This window comes from Bicyclus anynana, chromosome 16 (genome assembly GCF_947172395.1).
Source record: "Bicyclus anynana chromosome 16, ilBicAnyn1.1, whole genome shotgun sequence".
In the NCBI taxonomy this organism is placed as follows: Eukaryota; Metazoa; Arthropoda; class Insecta; order Lepidoptera; family Nymphalidae; genus Bicyclus; species Bicyclus anynana.
This window is the reverse complement of record NC_069098.1, coordinates 15006351-15029137: the sequence shown is the minus strand read 5'-3', so window position 1 is coordinate 15029137 and position 22787 is coordinate 15006351. Positions and strand designations below refer to the sequence as shown.

At 36.6% G+C, this 22787-nt stretch overlaps 2 protein-coding genes across 6 annotated transcripts in view; both read left to right on the top strand.

Moving 5' to 3' along the window:
- The first annotated feature begins 351 nt into the window (after positions 1 to 351).
- Positions 352 to 9481, top strand: LOC112056385 (zinc finger protein 528). Its single transcript, XM_024096806.2, has 5 exons — positions 352 to 520; positions 763 to 1336; positions 1845 to 2123; positions 2894 to 3561; positions 5465 to 9481. Exons 2-5 carry the CDS (start codon positions 778 to 780, stop codon positions 6155 to 6157), a joined length of 2199 nt encoding a protein of 732 aa, XP_023952574.2. The 5' UTR covers positions 352 to 520; positions 763 to 777; the 3' UTR covers positions 6158 to 9481.
- A 663-nt stretch (positions 9482 to 10144) lies between these two features.
- The window catches only part of LOC112048379 (1-phosphatidylinositol 4,5-bisphosphate phosphodiesterase), a 90392-nt gene continuing 77749 nt past the window's right edge, over positions 10145 to 22787 (top strand). For 4 of the 5 annotated variants that reach the window (XR_008251549.1, XR_008251548.1, XR_008251546.1 and 1 more), the window contains exon 1: positions 10146 to 10343. The gene's annotated coding sequence lies outside the window, so the exon portion shown is untranslated. Of the gene's footprint in view, positions 10344 to 22787 lie in introns of all 5 variants that reach the window. The other variant, XR_008251547.1, reaches the window with a different exon arrangement.

The window sequence follows — 22787 nt, the reverse complement described above, 5'->3', positions numbered from 1 at the left end:
TCATAATCTGCATGCTTTTTCAGTTCAAAACTGAAAATAGATTGTTGTCCTCACATTATGCAAACTTAACTCTTCAGAGCGCCTGCCCTTAAATTAATTAACTTTTTGGCGGCTGGGTGCCTGAACGATATCTTTAATTAAGATATTAATTAAAATTTTAAATTTTAAATTTTTTAATTTTAAATTTTAAATTTTTTAAATTTTAAAATTTTAAAAACTAAATTTAATTTTCCACTTGTGATTCACATTTCACATAAACTGTTTTTGTATTTGAATAATGGCGGTAGCCGATCGTGAATTGACATTTGTTTCGTCTGTCGTCGGCTCATAAGTGACAAATGACAGTTGTCATTGTCATTTGTCAGTCATAGTTTTGAGATTTGAATTTTGAATTTACGATCTTGATGGAAAATATTACAACTTTGAGGGTAGATTTTCTCGTAATGCTGTGCAATGCAATGCCACCGCCATATTTCTCTCTTTTCTGCTGTCGAGGTGCGAAACATCAGGTCGGCACGTGGTAAGTAAAATTAATTATTTTAGAAATTTTATATTATACCCTTATCTTCTGTTATTTAATGCTTCCCAATCCTTAATTCTGTGTATTTAAGCATTCGTAAACTGACTATTTGCCTACCGCCGTATTTTTATCGAATAAAAGAGTACCGGCGTAAAATATATCGAAGAAAACTTTTAACCCTATCGAGTCGTTGTTTCAAAGTGTTTTTTTATCAAAACAATGTCAATACTTTGGTTTCAAAGGTTACACACCCAGAAATGGAGGAGACGGAAGTCATCATCACGGAGTCTGACGCTTCATATCCAGTTCTGCTGTTACCCAAAAAATGTGCAATGCTCGAAACGAACTGCGATGCGACCGACAATGTGTTCTTAGACTTGGACATATCATCTTTGGACAAACACGGAAACCATACGAACATATACAAAGGCTTCTGTAATGTTAAAATGTTGGATGATGATGACGACGACGGTGTCCAAGAAATAGATGATCCGTTTGATTCTGATAATGTGCTGGGTGAAATCACGTTACCGGAGGTTAATGATGAATATAACAACAACCAGACGGAGATGCTCATAGATCCAACAAGCAATCCATATGTCAACAACAATTATGATGCTATAGAAGCTGGGGGACACTGCGTGTATGAAACAGATGAACACAAAGCTGTGAGGCATTGCAGCACACTTATACAAAATATATATGACAGCAAGGAATCTATTCTTTATTCCCCGTTGAGGGAGTTTGAACACAAAAAGTTTGGACGTGTGCCAATCAGTGACACCGTTTTGCAAGCCTTCGAACCAACTGAAGATGGTAATTATTTATTTAAATTCCAATTCAAATTTCATTTTAATTGTTCTTTTTAAGTATAATTATATTATCATACCTAATAAGTAGTTCTCAGTCTGTAGTTGGTGGTAGTATACCCCTGTGGCTCTTGCTGGTGGTACCTGTTAGTCACAAATTAAATATTTTTTCATTCTTAGCCCTCCAACCCCTTATTAGAGCAGCATGGTCAGTCTCTGCTCAATAGCCCCTGTTCTGTAAGCTGGTATAGGTCCCTTTAGTGTGCCTTTAATATAATTTATTAATGATGAATAAGTATTTACCTTATTGAGTAATTTTAAGCCAACCAAGACAGAATAAGTTTGTTCTGCATTCAGCTTGATGTGAAAGTCGAAATTCATTTCATTCATTCAACCAATACATATAAAAAAAAAAATAAAGATTGCGACAAATTGATAACTTCCTCCTTTTTCTGAAAAAGGAAGTCTCAGTCTGTTAAAAAGGAATACCTATTAAAATCAATTTCTATTTCCAGAACTTGAATGTGGAGTGTTCCTCTCTCAGTTGCCCGAGGAGATAATGATAGCAAATGAGAACAAGGCTCGTGAAGAGAGGAAGTTCATGGAGACCCCATGTTCTGATGATGCTCTGAAGCAGCTCATGTCATCCGACATGCAGACGTTGGCCAAGCAGCAGCGGACTATACTGTACCTTGGCCATAACTCGCACCACGGACAAACTATTCAAAACATCGCTGTTAATGATCCTAGGATGAAATGCTTGGAAAATGAAAATGACAACAAAGTAATTATAGGTGAGTGCAATTTAGTTTTGTGATTATCTAAGCTTATACTGCATGGCTAGTCTTTTCTTTTATAAGAATATTTTATAATGTCTTTTTTTTTAAATGACCATTTCCCCTTCTACTATATTACTAAAAAAAATACTACTTGGGAAAGACTGTGTTAGGAGTGGGTATGACAATAGACCAATGGGATGGGGATCGAACCAACACCTGTCCGTGATGAGTCTGACCGCTCTAACCATTGAGCTATTGAAGCTTCATTCTGCAGCAATGGTTTGTATAAGGTAGGCATTCTGTAATGATATTTTGTATAACTTGCGAGTGCAAGATTAAAATTCACTTCTAATCTTTCTCTTTCTATGGTTAGATGGAGAGAGATAGAGGTAAATTCTAAACTCCGAGATACAAGAACTTCGTTATGGAATAGCGCCTCTGGTTCTAGACCACCAATCTACATTGGAGTAGCATGGTGAGAATAAGTTCTATATCCCCCTCTGATCTCCCATAAAGAGGCCTGGATCTGTGTAGGGAACTTTTTTTTTTAAATGACGACCTACGACTTCGTCTACGTGTCGTTACGTTTTTTGTGCGCAACCTATTCTGCGCATCTTTCGCCGAACGCTGCCTGCTGCTCCTCGGTTGCGCACCTTTCACTTTTCTGGCGTAGGTGTTGAGACATGCTGCGGGGCAACATACACCTATTTAAACAGTTGATTTGAAAGAGCGAGAAGACCATTTGTGCGTCGGAGCTGACACACACTTTTTTTTTCTTTTTCTAGAAGACAATCCAGGCCAGAAGAAATACCAATGTGACAAATGCAAACAGATGTTCCAGCAGTTATCGGAATTCAGGCAACATATACAGATCAACCACAACTATAAGGATGAAATTTTTTTCAAATCCAATCCGAACCTCCAATGCACTGAATGTGGCAAGCATCTAAAGACAAGAGAGAAGTACGAAGCACACTGCATGTCTCATGGAGACCCCGAGTTGGAATGCAAGAAATGCCACAAAGTATTCGCATCAAAATTTTCTCTACGCAACCATAATAAAATACACCAGAGAAAATACAAATGTACACACTGTAAAAAGAGTTTCCAAACGTTTAACCTCCTGAAATGTCATTCGGAGAAGATACATTTTGTTTTTCAATGCAGCTCGTGTGAGTATTCGTCCACTGACCGTGAAAGTTTACTTGCACATGAGAAGGAGCATACGGGTGAAATCCATGAAAGTGATTCCGATATCATCTCACTCAACATATGGACGGACAGTCCGGATGTTAGTATGGATTATAATATAGTAGCATACGAAGCGGTGCAGTCTAATGATGAGATTCAGGGTCCGGAACCTGATCCGGATATGGTGATAGCCAAGGTGATGTCCGATGAGATATTCCATCTGCACGCCAAGAAAGTGAAGAAACACAGGAAATATGACAAGGTGAGTTTTTTTACATTTACTTTTTTACTATCAGATATTAGTTAAAGACTCATTTTTTTTTTATTAAATGACAAGTTAGTCCTTGACCTCTTATAATAAAAGGACGCACAATCATGTAGAAAACATCACTTAAAAACTGGGCAATTTTGCTTTGGCAGTTTTAGAATTATTGGTAAAGAAAATTATACCTACAGGCCTTTAAATATAGTCCAATATTCAATAAAATCCCAAATTCAGATCAAATTAGACCTTAAGGATTAAGTTTAAGGTTGAATTTTCAAATGCAACTACTTGAATTGAGTGCCAAGAAGTTGTGTTTGGCACTCATTGAGTGGAGACATTTTTTGGTCGCTAAATGTGCATCCTTTTTTTAATAGGAGATTGGTACTGCTAATGCTATTTCAGCTGATGTTTTTTTTTTTATTCTTTACACTTTACTACAATAACACCTGATGGTAAGTGATGATGCAATCTAAGATGGAAGCGGGCTAACTTAGGTTAGGAGGAAGATAAAAATCCACACCCAATTCGGTTTCTACACGACATCGTACCGGAACGCTAAATCGCTTGACGGTACATTTTTGCCGGTAGGGTGGTAACTAGCCACGTCCGAAGCCTCCCACCAGCCAAACCTAGACCAATTAAGAAAACCTCAATCGGCCCAGCCGGGGATCGAACCCAGAACCTCCGTCTTGTAAATCCACCGCGCACACCACTGCGCCACGGAGGCCGTCAAACTCTAGTGGGGGCGCCATTCCAGCACCTTGACATATTTATCTACTTATTTTTGATTGATTTACTATCGATTTAATAAACAAAGTGTCTTATCAATGTAGTATATTTATCTTTTATCAATAAGACTGGTCTTTATGGTCTGGCTCTATAAAACAAATAAAGTAGATATTTTTTTTTAATCCATCTTATCACAAGTACACTAGGTATTTTTAATCTCATGATAACAACAACAAATTATGATGATCAGGGCCTGTAGCCATGTGGCACGTCGATTCTTTTTCTACAAACGCTATCGCTTTAAAAACTAAAAAATGTATTCACTATCAACAGGTCACGTGATCAAGTTGTCGATCGGATCTGTCATTCCCATACATTTTTTAGTTTTCGAAGCGTTAGCGATTGTAGAAAGAGAATCGACGTGCCACTTTGCTACATGCCCTGGTTTATAACACAAGGTTTATAAAATGCCGATTTTTCGTATTTATTTATTTACATTTTATTTGAAGAAAAAACAAATGACAAGACACATAAAGTATAGTGCAGAAGTAGGATACAAAAGGCGGCCTTATCGCTACATAGCGATTTATTCCATGCAACCTTAGGAAAATGCGAGAACACGAGAATACAGGTGGTGTATTTCTTCTCAGAAATTTTCAGCCCTACCATGTAACCAACGGAGTATCTCGTGTAGAGAAATAGACAAATGTCAACAAACTGGTAAAACCGCCACCATTGGACGATATTTTGTCTATTTCTCTTCACGAGACATGTTGTTAGTTGCATGCTAAAACTAAAATAAAAAAAAAAACTATGCTTCGTCAAGCCGTTGCCGTCGGTCCCGGTCACTATCATTAATATCTGATAGTGGTCGCCAACCCGCATTAAAACAGCGTGGTTGTTCCAAGCTCCATATCCCCGCTCCAAGCAGGGAGGGATTTCAGAGGATCAATAGCTCAACGGTAAGAGTGAGCGGACTCATCACAGAGGGGTTCGATCCCCGCCCCGTTGGTCTATTGTCGTACCCACTCGTAATACAGTCTTTCCCGACTAGCTGGAGGGTAAATATTCTTTTTAGTAGAGATCCGCTATAGATCAAATATTGCGACAAGGCCGAGGTTGCGGAATTAGCTAAATAGGTTGATTACTAAGTGAAAATAATGTATTCCAGACATGCGGCGTTTGCGGCAAACCATTCGACCGCGTGAGCGACCTCAAGCGGCACCTCATAGAACACGTCATCCGCAGCACCCTCGCCAAGACCCCCGTCAACAGCAACGGCACCCTCACCCTGCAGTGCGAGGTCTGTCGCGTCCACACCTTCTCCCGCGTCGACAAGTACAAGGCACACCTGCGCGAGCACGCCAAGCTGACCATATACAAATGCATCTTCTGCGACAAATCCTTCAGTGATTCCAGCAACTTTTCCAAACACAAAAAAATCCACGGCACCACATTCTTCCAATGCGACTTGTGCCAACGTAAATTCAATTCGAAAAAAACCTTAATTCAACACATAGAGTATCATAACAAACACGGACCTATAAGTTGTATTTACTGCGGCGCAAAGTTTTACTTTCCAACCACTTTGAAACGGCATATGAAAATCGCTCATTACGACAGTGTCGCTCGTTTGAAATGCAAGTTTTGTGACGATTGGTTTGGGACTTTGAAGGACAAATGGGACCACGAGTGGGATGTCCACAAAGTTAGGAAGATGATCGTGGACTGTCTCATCTGTGGCGCGAAGTTCAGGAAATATTCTGAACTGAAAAAACATTGTCAGTGTTACCATAAAATTAATATACCGCCCGCTAGGAAGCTGTTGCAAAGAAAGCTCAGGTCGCATTCATTGAATATTTGAACTCATAAATAAAATGGCACATTTAATAGGCTACTTGACACCTTTCTTCATCATCATCTTTTTAAAATTTTAAATATTTTTTTACGAGCCAAAACGCTGTCGGTCTATATTTTAACTGATTCATGACGTCACGTTAACAAATCCTTATCAAACGACAAAAATATTAGATAACAATTAGTTTGACGTTTAGTACATCAAGTAACGTTGTGACGTCACAAAATGGACGACTGCGTTCTTGATGTTTGGAAAATTTTAAAAATACGTGATTTTTAAATTAAAATTTATAAGGAATCCTTAACTTTTATTAATTAACAATTCGGACCCTTTTTCCATACTATACGAAATTAATATTGTTTATAATAAATTTGATGTGAGTCAACTACCCTATTAAAATTCATTAAATAATTACATACAGTCGATACTGGCTCAAAGAAAAAAAAATTAAAAACTTTTCGATTTACTACAAAATATTTTTTAAACTTCTTGGTTTCATTTTGGTCAAAATCTGGAAAATATTCTGTATACTTAAAATTTATTGTTTCATGAAATTAATATACACAACGTAAGCGTTCTTTTTTAAGTTTTACCTATATTCAATAGCTAAAACTTAAAAAAGGTTTTAGTTTTGGAAATTATTTTAATTAAAACTAAATGCTAGTGGCATCTATCGGTTTTGTATAGGAATTTCTGATGTTTCTTTATACGCGACGACAACGAAACCATTACGATTTGATGTACCTCTATAGATTTTTGTTTTTATTGATTTATATTTTACCCTCTGTAACATTTTCATGAAGTGATTTTTGAAGTAGCGACATACGATTGGAATATGCACCAAAATATTTCTAAAAGAGCAACTTTTTTTTTAGTTATTTATTGCACATAGTCTCAGACCAATTATAGAAGGACCTGTATCGCACTCATAGTCACGAACAAAATTGTCTGTCATTTTCCGAGGAAAACGAGCTTAGATTTGGTATATATCTTATACTAAACTTGAAGGTTGTGTCCATTTTTTACACCATTCAATTACACAAAAAGGTATTTTTACGGAGCTCTTTAACCGACGAACACCATTACAACTATTTAACACCGATTATATAGAAACAATTTTATATAATCGCATTAGATCGTTGATCATATACTTTGTCAGAAAAGTAACGTCTAGCGAGGCAGGTCCTATACAATAATTGGTCTGAGCACATAGTAGGTACGGTACACAAATGTAATTTCACAATTATTTTGTATACAAGTTATCAATTTAGCAAATAAAGGTTAAATATACTGGGTAAAGTATAATAAAACAAACTAAGGGATGATTTTATTTATATACGAGTATTTTAAAAAAGTAGCTGTTGTAGCTTTCGATCAACTTTTTATATGGCTCTTTGGGTAATTGTTTAATTGAGACTGATTTTATATAGTACAAATTATTAGATTTAGTAAAACTAAAAAAAAATCATTTGATCTTTTTTAGTTTAAGATCAACTTTTTATATGGCTCTTTGGTAATTGTTAAGAGACTGATTTTACGAGTATACATATAATATAAATCATTAGATTTAGAAAAACTAAAAAAAAAATCATTTTGATCTTTTGCTATATTAAAAAAAATAATAATAAAAATAAAACGATTATTTTAAGAAAAGTAGCTCTCTTTAGCGTTCGATCAACTTATTATATGGCTCTTTGGTTAATTATTAAGAGACTGATTTTATGTAGTGTAAATTGTTAAATTGAGAAAAACTAAAAAAAAATTTGATTTGATCTTTTATTTTGAGAAAAACAGCTCTTTTGTAGCGTTCGATCAACTTTTTATATGGCTCTTTGGTATATTGTTATGAGACTGATTTTATATAGGTAGCATTAATTATTAGATTTAGAAAAAACTATAAGATTTTTTCAATTTTTGCTGTTAAATCAGTTCTAGTAAATTTTGAGACTGCCAATTTTACTAAAGCACTAGTTTTAAAGATAGATGATTTTTTAGATAATTATAAAATCAAATACCAAAAACTTTAACCTTTTGATTTAATTTCTCATGTTATAAAAGTTTCTTAGCGTATTATTACTGAACTGCCTATTAGATTTAGGACATAGATAGATTTTATATGTTTATTATTTTTTTGTTAAACTCATGATCACAGTTGTTTTATTATGATATGATGTTGATACATTATTCCAAATTTAAATACAGACCAAATGCTTAGATATTTTGGAAAATTGTAACACAAAAGAAGGTATTCTTTTAAAATTAATTTTACTCTTTTTTAATTTTTAAGAAGTTATTACGAGAACCATGTTGTGATTTTTTAAAATTTTATTTATTCTGTTACATCAAAGTAATTTTTAAGACTGATAATGTTACAAAAGCACTAGTTTTAAAGTGAGGGATTAGATATTTTTAAAATTGTATACCAAAAACGTTAACTTTTTGATTTTAATACTTATTTTATAGATGTTCCAGCAGATTATTACTGAAACTATGAGATTTAAGACACAGATGAAATTTTTCTTTAGTTTTCGTTGTTAAACCAATGATTACAGATGTTTTAAAGTTATTAATCGTGATAAATTATTGAAAATTTAAATACAGACAAAATTTTTAGATATTTCGGTAAATCGTTACTCTTGATTTTTTTTTAAATTTTTTTACTATACTTTAAAGTTATTTCTTTATATGATTCTTTTAATTTGTAAAATTTAATTGTGTCTGTGTGAATTACACATACAATTTCAGTTTATGGGTTTATTACATATATAAATTAAGATGATTTTTATATACACTTGTTAAAAGATGATATGGAAAATTAGAATTAACTGATTTTACATAATAATCAAGTTCTTTTGGTGGCTGGGTTTATTTTTAATACTTCTTATAACTCATAGGAATTTTCGTCACAGTATGCCCGTTTTCAAAGCTTTACTGAGATTATTCATAAACTTGTTCGAAGGGAAATAATACTGAATACTGGTATTCCGAAGGTCTCGAATGAAAATTCCTGTGAGTTTTGAACCATTTTGTTTTACTAGTTTAATTTCGTTAGAATATTTATTTAACTGATTTTTTGGTTTATGTACTTTTAATTCTAAGATAAAATCACACATATTAGGTTTACGTTAGAAACCTATTCTGTATGACTTACGTTAGAACTAAAATTTTTTGTTATTTTTTTTTTTGACAAAATTTTAGTCACAACCTTAGTTCAATTTGTACTTAGAAATTGAACTATGGTGACTAAAATTGTGAGATAGGATCTCTATTTTTGTTGACTCATGTTTTTGTTTGAGATTACTTAGATTAAATTAACTTTATTTTTCTTAATATCTAGTTTTATTCATGACCAAATAAAAACATTTTTTTTCATTATTCAATGACAAGTTAAACTCACATATATGTATGTCACCTGATTACTCGAAGACGCCTAGACCGATTTGAATAATTCTTTTTTTGTTTAAAAGGGTATAATCCTGAGGTGGTCCCATTGTCATCATTTCAGGATTTGATGATGGGATCCTGGAGAAATTGAGGGAAACTTTCAAAAAACGTAGGGGCAACTATGGCGTTTTATATTTTTTCCATTAACCATTTTAAAGAACTACAACTGAATGAAGTTCTGGAGTCGATCTGATGATGGAGCCGAAAGACACACGAGGGAACTCTTTAACGGTTTACAACAGTTACCTTGTGTTTAGGCTTAATTGATTTGTGCTGACGAGAACTTTCCACCTAGATAGGTTATCACTGTCACAGGGGTCTGACGATGGAGACAAATGACAGGTACTGGTACTCCTGAAGGATTTTCAGGTAGTAATTATTGATAATGTTGTGCTGTTTAGTGTGAGCATGAAGATAATGTCGGGCAGTGCTTTATTGTATGTAATAAATACATCTTAGCAAATAATCGTATGATGTAAATACCGCGACCGACCTTGGATTAGCGCATGCGCGCGGGGTCACCTGCCAGACATCGGATTGGATTATTTCATTCCTTCTCAGTTCTCAAAGTCCGCGAGGCCGCGCCACGCAACGGACGTCTCCACGCAGCTCGGCCAAATAACGCGGTCGCGTGTTTAATAAATCGACCATTCATTGAAACACCTTTTATCTTTAGCTGTATAATATCTAATCTATGTTAGTGTGTGTTGATTTTGTGTGTGAATTTGTTCCGGCGAAGAATAATAAGGTGTGTATTGAACTGTTGACGATTACTTATCTATAATCCTACATATTCGTGCATCGTCCATTGTAATGTAGGGTGATTGTGGGAACAGTGAGTCACCCTTTTTTCCGAGTCATATATCTCAAAAACCATAAAAGTTATATATGTCAAACTTTAGTGGAAGAAAGGTAAACTAATTGGCTGCGTTTCGGTATACAAATATATGTATTATACTTAATAGTTTTTGAAAAATATATATTTTTTTAAAAAATGGCTTTTGATCCACTGTGTCCTATATAGTGTATACAGTGAGTCAGTTTTCAGGTCACAGTGGGTCAGTTGGGTGTTTAACCTAAAATAAAAGGTAATATTTTTTATCTATGTATGAAAACTGTATTTAGACTTTGTTTAATATATTATAAATCCGTTAATATTATGACAAACAGAATTTTTTAAATGTAGTTATCTTAACCAGTCAACCAAAAGTCTTGTAAAATGTCAAAGTAAATGAAGTTCTTCTTCTTTAGAAACATAAATATGTATTTGTTAAGTTGGTGGTGTTACGTCCTTCGCCCTGGAGAGCACGTTAAACCATCGATCACAATATTATATAGAAATAGAAGAACCTCGCAGTTCTAATTCCCATAGGAAAAAGGTGATAATATAAAGCCTATTTTACTTCCTGATAATGTAGCTTTCTATTGAAAGAATTTTTCAAATCGGTCTAGTAGTTTGTGAGTTTATTTATTACCTACGAAAATACAAATATTTCCACTTTAAAATATGAGTATAGAATATAGATTATTTCAATAGGTCCACAGTGGGTCGACTCACTGTGCCCACTTTGGAAACGACTCACTGTGTACTACCCACGCCATTTTAATTTAACGACGCAATAACAGAATACTTCACTGAGGAAGCTAGCTCAATTTACTATCAAATGAGACCTTAATAAGTACTTAAAACATAAAAACTTTAACTAACTTCTAACATTTGCAACTATGGAAGAAATAAAAATCAAAACTTATGTATTTTTTGTACTTTTGCAGTCACAAAACACAAACTAATTCCTGTACCGTTTAAAACGCTTCCTAGCGATCCACTGGCAAGCTTGGCGTGAATCATGTTGGAACGCGAATATAATGTGAAAGAGACGCAACTATAGACCGTCTCTTTTTCACCAATATATTGCCGACCCAGTGTTCCCACTTGACCCACTGTAGCCACAATGACCCTACTTGTATGTTTCCCATTCAGTTTTATACCTATTTAATTTAGTTGTGTGATATATTGTTTGGGATGAAAAACATACCTATCTATGTACTTGCCTACTCTTTTATTCTATATATTATTCCATTTATATTATTACTTGCCTAGTAATTAAGGATGCACAGTCTTAATTTTTGGTTTTGTTGGGAATATTTATGTGCCTATATAAATCCTTTTTTTACATACTTAATTAAAAAAGGTATTTATTTATTTATTTCATTTATTTGTTATTGTTATTAGGATATATCATAATAACAAAAATCCAAATCGGTTAGTCAGCTATAGATATACCTACTTAGCTTAGTTCTTCAGATAAGCATTAATCGCGTTTTTCATGAACTTTGTTATTAGGTAGGCATTGGGTTGTTATTTGCCTATGTGCATTATTATAGGAACTATCGTATTTTACTTCTTTCTTTTACTGTCTACCTCTAGTTGGTGCAGTGGTCAGTAAGTAAGTATGTGGTATTGGTCACGAGGTCCATTTACTCACATTGACTTTGATTATATATACCTACGAATCAAAGACATTGGATGACTACTGGTGCGGGGCCGACTATTAGGTTCCTTACCCTAGTACCGGAACACTAAATACAGCGGGTGGTCCAGGTCCACCCTAGAATAGTCCAGTGCCCACCGATTTGAAATTCTGTGATGGTCGCCGGTCGCCGGTCGCAAATAATAACAATTACAACTTATAACAAAGAAAAACCTTTAAGCAATAAGATCTTTTCTGATACCTACCATAGATACAAAAAAAAAATAAGTCGAGCCGTTTCAGAGGTCCGTCCACAAATATTGCTAACGAAATTTTTATATTGAGTGTCGACTCTGTTCAGTGATATGTAGAACCACCCCAGGCCAGGCCCAGGAAATAATCCTAGATACGCCAATGGCGGTACCTACGTCTTTAACATTAGCATCTGGTAGAAATAAAAGGAAGAAAGAAAAAAACGGTTATTCTAAAATTGCCTGAGCATCCTCAATCACCTGATCGAGGCAAGGCCAAAACTCAAGTAGCAGAAGCATCAAACCAAACACCACACTGTCATGTTTGTCAGGGTACCTACCTAACCTAGGGTTGCCAGCAATTTTTCAGAAAAAAATATAGTAAGTAGGTACCTATTTTTTTAGATTTAATGTGATGGGTGTGCTTGTTTCTTGTCGCAAATGGATTCAATGTTAGGAGTAACTTTGGACAATTTTAACCTTAATTCTTACTTGGTATCAGTTACGTTAATCTTGTCGCGAACCCCCTGCCGCCCTGCCGTCGAATGGCGAACCCAGGGGTTCGCCTACCCCACTTTGAGATGAGACCTTGCTTAGGTGGCGTAGCGTACCTTAGAGGGGCCCTGTATCGAAATTAGTTGCGGGGTACAATAGACAAGCGGTAAATCCCGAAAAACCTCTTGGATTTTTCCCCAACTCTTTTACTACAAAGTAATGCTCTTTTACTTTAGTAATTTCTGCAGTTTTTTATGTTTTTCACCACCACCAGATTAAGTAATATTGTAAATTACTTGTTACTAATTTTTACTTTTACACGTAAGGGGCCCCTGTAGTCCGGAAGCACCGTATCAATGATTGTGGGGATTGCCTATGTCTGAACTCTAACCCTTCAGTACTAGAGTTAGTTTCGCTCCATATACCAAATGTTCAAAAAAGAGCACGTATAATGAAGCTGTTTGCTATTCCAGCACCTCTTGTTCGCGCGTTGGCATTCCTAAGCGGGGTATTGTAATTGGGATCCGAGTCTAGATTTATTTTAGCAGATACGAGATTACTCGAACGCTAAATCGCTTGACAGTACGTCTTTGCCGGTAAGATGGTAACTATGGCCGAAGCCTTTTGGCTGGTGGGAGGCTTTGGCCGTGGCTAGTTACCACCCTACCGAAAAAGACGTACCGCCAAACGATTCAGCTTTCCGGTACGATGTCGTGTAGAAACCGAAAGGTTGGGTTTTGGGTGGTCACCAGGTGAGATTGTAGTCAAGGGCTAACTTGTAAAGAATTTAAAAAAAACCGAAAGGGGTGTGAATTTTCATCCTCCTCCTATCAAGTTAGCCCGCTTCCATCTTAGATTGCATTATTACTTACCATCAGGTGAGATTGTAATCAAGGGCTAACTTGTACCTAAAGGATAAAAAAAGCCTCCAAGCCAGCCAGACCTGGACCAATTAAAAAACCTCAATCAGCCCAGCCGGGAGTCGAACCGAGGGACTTCGTAGTGTAAAAGAGGTGAGGCATGTCTGAATATCGCAGGCTCTCGGTCTACACAGACAGACAGTTACTTTTATAATATTAATATGGGCACTATGTTGTATAAAACATACCTACGTACCTTCCTTTTATGCTACATGGATTTAGCACTCTATGGATTAGGACGTTTTTATTGCGTAAGTTGAATACGTTTACGTTTATAAACAGACTTAGTATGTAGGTACTTTAAGTATGACTGTACAGACTTAATACTACACCTTACTCCGTGCCCTGGAGAGCATGTAAATCCTGGTTCTCGTCTTATCTCCTTAAGGTTGTGGCGGTATACCATCGATCGGACTATGAGACTGAGGGCAGAGTGTTAAGCTAGCCATTCACCATCAAATAAGTTCATGTGCCTGCAGCGCTAATGGCAGGACATCTGATAAAACTGATCGTGTATTGTTGCATAATGCCATGACGATAGGCACATGAACAGGAGCGTAGCTACCGCCGTATCAGCCGTATCAATACGGGGCACCCGGTCAGGTACAGCCCCTTACGTGTGAAAGCAAAAATTTGTAAAAAGTAATCTGGTGCTTCCCGGGAAAAAAAACTGCAGAAATGACAAAAGTAAAAAAAAAACGTTGTGTTGAAAAGAGTTAGGTTAACTTAAACTGTCAATCATACTCGTAATAGCTACAAGTAAAGTCGTAAACTTAATAAGTAATCAAATATCCATTCTACTAAAATCCATCTAAGTAATCACTTGGTTTTAGCGTTTACTTACGTTTTCTGTGGTTTTAGTAAAATTATGTTTCAGTCTACAGGCAAGTAAATAGGTAGATACATGCAACCCATTTTTGGATAAGAATTTTTCATAGTAATAACTTTGATTATGTCAGCCACTGACGATCAAGTAAGCTGACATGCCTGCAGCGCTAGACAACCGATAAAACTGATCGTGTGTTGGTCGCGATGTGCATGACATCATGGCGATCGTGACCAACACATGATCAGTTTTCTCGGCTATCAAGCTGTTAGCGCTGCAGGCTAGCTTATCAGATAGTGAGTTGCTAGGATAATGTGATACCTAATAAAGTGGAAAACTATCGCCTCTAAACAGAACAACACTTTACGTGGCATGCAAAAAACACGTCTTTCAAAGTAGGTAGGTATTATATTGTAGGTCAAGCCTCATGTGTCTTTAATTAACACAGGCACAGGCCGGAACAGCAATGCTGCTTGGAAGAAGTACCTAATACGAAAATCATATTTCGATATTTCCACCCACATACCCTTACGCCGGCTACAGACGTTCAAGTACACTGCGTTAAGTAGGGATTTGGGTAGTGAAAAATATATCTAACCTGTGCCTACTAATAATACAAAGAAGTTAATAATTGTGGTATCTACTATAAAATCTACTATAAAACTTTGTTTGAGAGTGTCATAGGCAATATTTTGTCCCCGTGTTCCCAGAGAAACGGAAACTACGCAGATGAAACCGCTGGGGGTTGGCTAGTCAAATATATAGGTGTTGGTGTGGTTTCGATAGTTTTTTACAGCAGGCAGCTCTATAGGTATAGGTACTTTACCGCTTACATTATTTTACCTATAGATGTAACCACGGTAAGCCGCATATAAAACACCAATACCTACCTTTCACAGCGTAAGACACTCCATCCCAAACATTTAATTAATGGCATCTATTTCTCACAAGTTCCTACTTTATAACGAGCTTATTAATCGTAAAAAAATCAAGGAAAAGTTCACAGCGACTGTTCTAAAGTGGTTTTTTGTTGGGCTAACTTCAAGTTTTAAGTAAGTTACCCCGGCTCTACTAATAAGAACATTATTTTTGTATACATTTTCTCATGTAATCCGGATAGTACTTCTCTCACTTCTCACTTTCACACAATAATTTTATGGCTACGCGACGATAGGGATAAGGGAGGAATAGTCTATGCTTGGCCATTTGTGGTCGGCATAACCGTCCTGCAGACTTGACGGTAAACTTGATTGTGAGTGGCTGGCGTAAACGTATTTGTATACACAACTTGGGCAACTTAACATCGAAACCCCTAAAGTTAAACTAAATGAAACATACAAGTTAGAACGTATTATGTTTCAAACTTTACGTTTAGAAAGGACGAAGTAGGTATTTCTCGCTCGACTGGAGCAAGTTTCAGGTATCAAAGGGTGTTTAATGAAGGTGACATTGATACTATTAGCTGCAGTTTATTGATATGTGGAACTTTAAAGCTACGTACACACAATGTCCTGCAGGTTTTTGCGGTATTCGTTCAAACGTTAAAACGGTGTACGTTTGTTTGCAGTATTAATCACTTGTGAACGTACTCATATATGCAACGTATTCTTTAAGATGTATAATGCGTACTGTAAATAAACGCCTAAGTGCCAGTCGAACTGCGCACGAAGGGTTCTGTATCTATACTATTGTCTATAAAAACAGAAGATCATGATTGCTGTATGGGAGCCCCTTAAATATTTATTTTATACAGGCCTGGCCCTGTCATGGGTCGTTAAAAAGGGCTAATACTTGAACGGTGGAAGACCGAGTTCTGGCGGTATAGGTGACCGCTCGCGTGGTCTAGCTAATTCTTATCGTGACGTTCGATCCGTCCACACCTATTGTTGTATAATCCTTCATGGATTAATTTAAAATAGGCGAAGAGAATGACTTAAGTGGAGAAGGCGAGTGTTAACTAGTTTTAAAAGCCCTCTTTAACCCTACATCCTTCGGTTACAAGTCCGGGACTTCACTTAAGGCTATTCTCTTCCATTCGAGGGTTTATTGGTTACATTCTTAGTGGGAATTGCTAGACCTGATGAGTTTCCATTGAATAATAGTGTTTTGCTATTTAAATCCGCTTCTGATGTCAACCCGTTTTTCCGACATAATATATAAGAAGATATAATCACCACCGTGGCCCTCTATTCCTCCCCAAGCTATTTGCAGCTAAATTACCTGCATCGCTTGGCTGGCATTCTCTTGTCATGTGAACCGAATGGAGCCCTACTGGAACGTGTTTGTAAATAAATAACTTAACTAGATAGTGGCAAAGTGTTAGCAAGAGCCGATCAGGCGTTATGGGAACGCTTATTATAGGCAGGGGTTGATTTTATTATTGTTCACAATATGGGGTAGGTCTCTATATAAACTAAGTATCTAGCAGACGCCCCGTGGTTGCACCGTGTTCCACCCATTCCCTCAGGAATACGTGAATAAAGCAGATTCTCGCAAATAACGTAGCTTTCTATTGGTGAAAAAATTTTCAAAATCGGTTTAGTAGATCCAATGATTATCTCCTACAACCTCACAAATAATATAATATTAACGTACAGATAAATATAAGAATTGACTTTTTGTTTGTTTGTTAAGTTATCAAATCCTCAACCGATTTTAAAATTTCATCATTAAACAACTGGACCGTTATTTTAAGCCTAATAACAAATGAGAGAGACACCCGTGTTTCTGTCCCTTTCTTTCTCTGTTTCTACCTTCTATTGCCTTCTCTTTCACACATTCCACCACCACCAGCAGAGGTCGCCTTGTCTTTAGTAGGCGCTTTTTGAATCATTGACGTCGTTGTTTCCGTCCCGTCAACACAGTCCTAAGGACTAGTAGCTAATTGTACAAGTGACAAGACCTGTGAGTGTTTTAAATATTATAACGAATACTTAATTTTGCTAAAACTTTGTTAAAAGTGTTTGCGTCTACCATTATTAAGGTATGTAAAAATGATTTGAGGTGTACAAGTGTTAGTACAAGTGCTATGGTATGTAAAGTTATTTTTTCTATTACTCACCATAAAGTTCATATTTTTTATGCATGATATAGATGAAAGTATTATTTCATTAAATAACTTCTTTAGAATATTTGATTCGATTAAGAATCAAATTGCAATATTGTTAACGGCGATGCCGTTCGAAAGTAATTTATTTTTGTTTTTATATTCTACCTTCTTTGATCGACTTAGAAAGTTTATATTTTTAGATTGATGGTTTGAACGTATGTTTGACCTACCGTTATAATTTTATTGTTCTTTCTACGGAAAATTATTAATTTAACCTGTTGGTTTTTGTACAACTTACTATAACGTTAACAAATATTATAATACATTTTAAGGTAGGTACCTACAACTACTAAGTCGTAATGGAAAATCTAGAGAATACTAAAGGTATTTTGGAATCACGTTGTTCTAATACAAATAAAGTGCCTTCTCGAAAGTCAAAACTGAGCAGTTCCAGTTCAAATTGGGGCCAATAAACACTATTGCTCCGCTACTAGTGAACATATTAGTGATCATTCTAGTGAACATGAACCGAAAACTACTGTAAATCCTAATGTTCTAAAATACTCTTACAATTTTCTGAAAGATTTGCAAATTGACGATATTAATCAGCGTAACGTCCGCTATTCTTGTGTACAGAATTTTTTCAGTTCAGGATTTACTGATTTGGAGGCAAACAAAGAGGTAAAGCGGTATGACACCTCACACTCTGGGCAATGCAGAATAAGCATTTTGTAGCCTTAAACTTTATTTTGAATAAACAATTGGAATTGGATCTACGAAGATTTTTGACGTGAGTCAAAGACAATTTAGAAGCTATTGATATCAAATGATGCTCTTTAGCTGGTCTGCGGCCACAGAGCGGAACTGAATGAACTCGGAATATAGTCTATTTTATATTTTATTAAGCACTAGCTTCACACTAATAGTCTTCGTAATGGGATACCACCATCATGCCAAAACTTATTCGAGTCTGAAAAAATTACAGTCACTCTTGAAAAAGCGGGGGGGGGGAGTAAGAAAAGCCCGCGTGAAATGGATCGTGTTTCTGCACCGCAGACCGATCAATATTTATCTTTTTCTTCCTAAAAGAAATGTTACTGTTCACGGACCTTCAAAAACGTGACAGCCATATGCTGAGTCAAAAACCTGATGTGACACAATCGCATGTTCCAAGACCCAATTCGAGAAAGGAATTCGGCGGCAAACCTTACCATGAGATGCTTACGGCAATACGCACTGCGCTCTCCCTCATCCCACCGGGATAGGAGAGGTAAAACTAGTGGATATTGACTCACCGAGTCGATTCCGTACCGGTCAGCTGATCCTGAATCTTGACCGATGAAAACAAATAGGTGTACCAGATCACATATTAACGGGATCGCATACCTTTTCTGATATAGCAACTTCTTCATCTACTCAATATTTAAAAAAGCATACAAGCTACGCCTCTTGGATTTAAGCTATCGTAAGTGGTATTCATATTGATTTATGATGAAACACGGCTGAAACTTGCGGCCCTATTCAATCTGTTTGTATCGTGCCGCGTTGCAAGAACCAGCTCATGAGCCCCCGTATGACTTTGAAACTAGTCAGGTATACTACGACGTAGTATGACGTGAGTTTTAGCCGTGTTACATAATAAATTCATAAGCTACGTCTCCTTCAAGAAAGATGAGCAAAGCTATAGAAAAGATGAAGTTGGAAGGGGTTTTGACGACGGTTCCGCCGTCTCAAAGCTGATTATCACCGATGTACTTTGTGCCAAAAGAAAACATAAGTTTTAGACCCATACACAATCTGGAAGCCTGAAATTGAAACATCTATGCTTCTTAATTCTGACCAATCAGTAAGCAGAAAATACCCCAATTCATACGACGTATGATTGAATATTCAAAATACACTTAAAACAAGGCGTAATTTCTTTCACGTGCCAATAGACGGTTTTTACGGTTTCTGTACCAGCAACAACAACTACTGCAAATGAACTGCTACCTACCTACTGCAAATGAACTGCTGACTATTCGGGCTTAGTTCGGTGTCGAAATTTTTACGTCGGTGACAAATTGAATTGAAAATGTCCTACGTAATCACATAGGCTTATGAGTGCTTGTTTATTTAGACGATTATCTGATCGTCAACCAACGTCACCAAGTTCTAGAGAGTCATGCTATGCTCACAGTAAACATATTAAAACATCTGGGCTGGAAAACTAATTATACAAAACCCATTCCACAATGCAGTCAGATACTGGAGTACCTAGATTATGGAGTTCCCGGCTAAACTATAAAGATATGCACGAAAATAGAAGGAATGGTAGCCAAATTATAGATAAGACGAAAATCGTTCTAAAGGATCTACAAAGCTTAGTGGGAATGTTGAACTTTGCAAATTCTATCATTCCTCGCAAGAGGTTAAATTTACGCCAGATTCATCGAATCTGAATCAACCATACAACGTAAAGGAAAATCGTACTATCACCCCAACCAGTTCTAACGGAACTGCAATGAGGGCTTGTACATCACAAGGATCCATCATCAATTCAATTGCCTCCTCCTACCCATTATAATATGGTTACCGAGGCGTCATATCTTACATGGGGCGCACATGTAGACAAATTACGTCTGCTGAGAAATGACAAATTACATTGGGCTAAGTTGAAAAGTAATCTTCATTGTAGTCAAAAGGAATTGCTTGCAGTAGGTACTAAAAGTTTTACAAATGCAAGGTCTGAGCCCGACTTTTGTAGTTTGGCAACCAAACTGCGGTATCATATTTACGGAACGAAGGACGAACGAGTACCCAGATACTGCTGAACCTTACTACCTTCCGGATCTGCTGAAATTACACAAAATACATCTTACAGTACATCATATATTCGTACCAAGAGTTTACAACGAGGAAGCAGATCACTTGTCTCGCCTGAGTGGAATTCCAAAATGGCACTCGCTTCCTCAAGCAGCCATTCTAATTTTTCCAAATGGGGACCTGAGCATTCCCAAGTACTGTTTGCGTCTCGGAACGCTTGTGTAATTCCCAGTTATCGCTCTCTGGACTATCACGCAGAGTAGCCAATGACGTGTTTCCACGTCAATTTCTAATGCCCAAGGTTCTGTCGCACCTAAACATGTGCGGAGGCATATTTTAATAATAGCCCCGAGGTAATCAATAGTATATTAGAGGCCAGAACTGAAGAACAGATCTGTGGTATCTTCCTGGACCTACAGGACCTTCAAATCTACTTTAAGCTCCCGATAGACACGTCAACCGAGCGACATTCATAAATGTGTCGAAGTTTCTGGAAATCTGGAATTGTGGGTGTGAATTGAATATTAGTTATAATATATTAACGGTCCATTTGATGTTGGTCCTCACTGGAGTCACTTCAGCCAACCGAGCTCACTCAAGAAGCTTAGCAGGCCACCTGGGCGGCGCAGAACGCTTAATGAAGTATTGCTGGGGAGCCAATGTGTGCTGCTCGTTGTTCATATATACCTAAGCATAGTATCGGTGTTTCTTCAAGAACCGGAAGGTGTTTATTTAGTGAGCAGTGCCCTGTCATTAGCTCCGTGACTGTTGTAACTTTACAACGGTTAAGTTTAAGTTGTTTTATCGTCAAACGATTAACAACCTATATTCGGCTCACTGTTGAGCACGAGTCTCCTCTCAGCACCTAGAACCGGAAGGTGTTTATTTAGTGAGCTGTGCCATGTAACTAGCTCCGTGACTGTTGCAACTTTACTACGGTTAAGTTTAAGTTGTTTTATCGTCAAACGATTAACAACCTATATTCGGTTCACTGTTGAGCACGAGTTTCCTCTCAGAATTAGAGGGATTAAGCTATAAAGACACATAACTGAACGGTTAGAGGTACATGCCTATACCAGATTCGAACCATTAGCCGTCCAAATCGAAGACAGAGCTCATGCAGGCCTATCACGGCATACTAACCTATGAATCAGCAATTTCTAGTCTATACGATCCGCAATTATTTGACCACCCTTAGTGGCCACCTTTTAGTAAAGCGTATGTTGAATTACATTTCAATAGCAAATCCTAAGATTTCTAAAGCACCAATTTGGGACGTTGATCCCCTTGTCAAGCACATGTCAAGATAATATAATTATATTGCATCTATTTTGCTACTATGTTCCGGACGTCGTGTACATGACTGTACTCTGCCAAAAGTAAATGAAAACTGCTGTAACATAACACCCAATCACTTAACCTTATGACCTCTTTTTGGGGTCAAGAACAGATTCACCCGATGTTCGGCAGTCTGACTGGTAAGCTTGCTTAGATAGAACATAGACATATAGAAGATAAGCATATAGAAGTATATGTGGTACGGCGTAAGCCGCTTCTCGAATTGTCAAAGCGATTTGATTAAGAATATTTTAAAGGAGTCAGGAGTAATGCTTCACCTAGCAGTATTTAAGCTGCAGTTACAACTCCCTACTACACAAAATTAATTCTAGAAGCAACTCAATACTCGACTATTTACTCATTATTTTATTTAGCAAAACAACTAATCAAAGGTAGACTTACGTATCTACCCGTCAGTGACGGCTACACAGTTGATCCAGTCAATGGTTAAATGGTTAATTGATACTTTGATACTATGATGATATTACATTCCATTACCTCGAATTTGGTATTCGATAAGCATCTTCGCGAATAAAATTACTTGCACAATCATGTACTGCTCTAAATTTATAGTTCAGTATTGGCTACTATTAAATATACATCTGTAAGTTGGTTTACAATATATCAGTGTGACAAAATCTTAATCACATTGACGTCATCACCACCACCAGGCGATAACAAACACGTCTCTCATTTGTTATTAGGCTTAAAATAACGGTCCAGTTGTTTAATGTGAACGTTTTACCTGAAAATAAAACGGTTATTAAACATACTTACCTTATTTTAAGCCTAATAATTGAAACACTGCCTGGTGATTTCTATAAACGACGTAATGATTCAAAAAGCGCCTACTAAAGACAAGGCGACCTCTGCTGGTGGTGGTGGAATGTGTGAAAGAGAAGGCAATAGAAGGTAGAAACAGAGAAAGAAAGGGACAGAAACACGGGTGTCTCTCTCATTTGTTATTAGGCTTAAAATAAGGTAAGTATGTTTAATAACCGTTTTATTTTCAGGTAAAACGTTCACATTAGAAAGAC

What these genes read in the sequence shown, in the direction of transcription:
- LOC112056385 (XM_024096806.2), top strand. Translation starts at nt 778, where the DNA reads ATGGAGGAGACGGAAGTCATCATCACGGAGTCTGACGCTTCATATCCA. An exon ending in TGACAACAAAGTAATTATAG is followed by an intron (nt 2,124 to 2,893) that starts GTGAGTGCAATT and finishes TTCTTTTTCTAG; the next exon opens with AAGACAATCCAGGCCAGAAG. An exon ending in AACACAGGAAATATGACAAG is followed by an intron (nt 3,562 to 5,464) that starts GTGAGTTTTTTT and finishes AATGTATTCCAG; the next exon opens with ACATGCGGCGTTTGCGGCAA.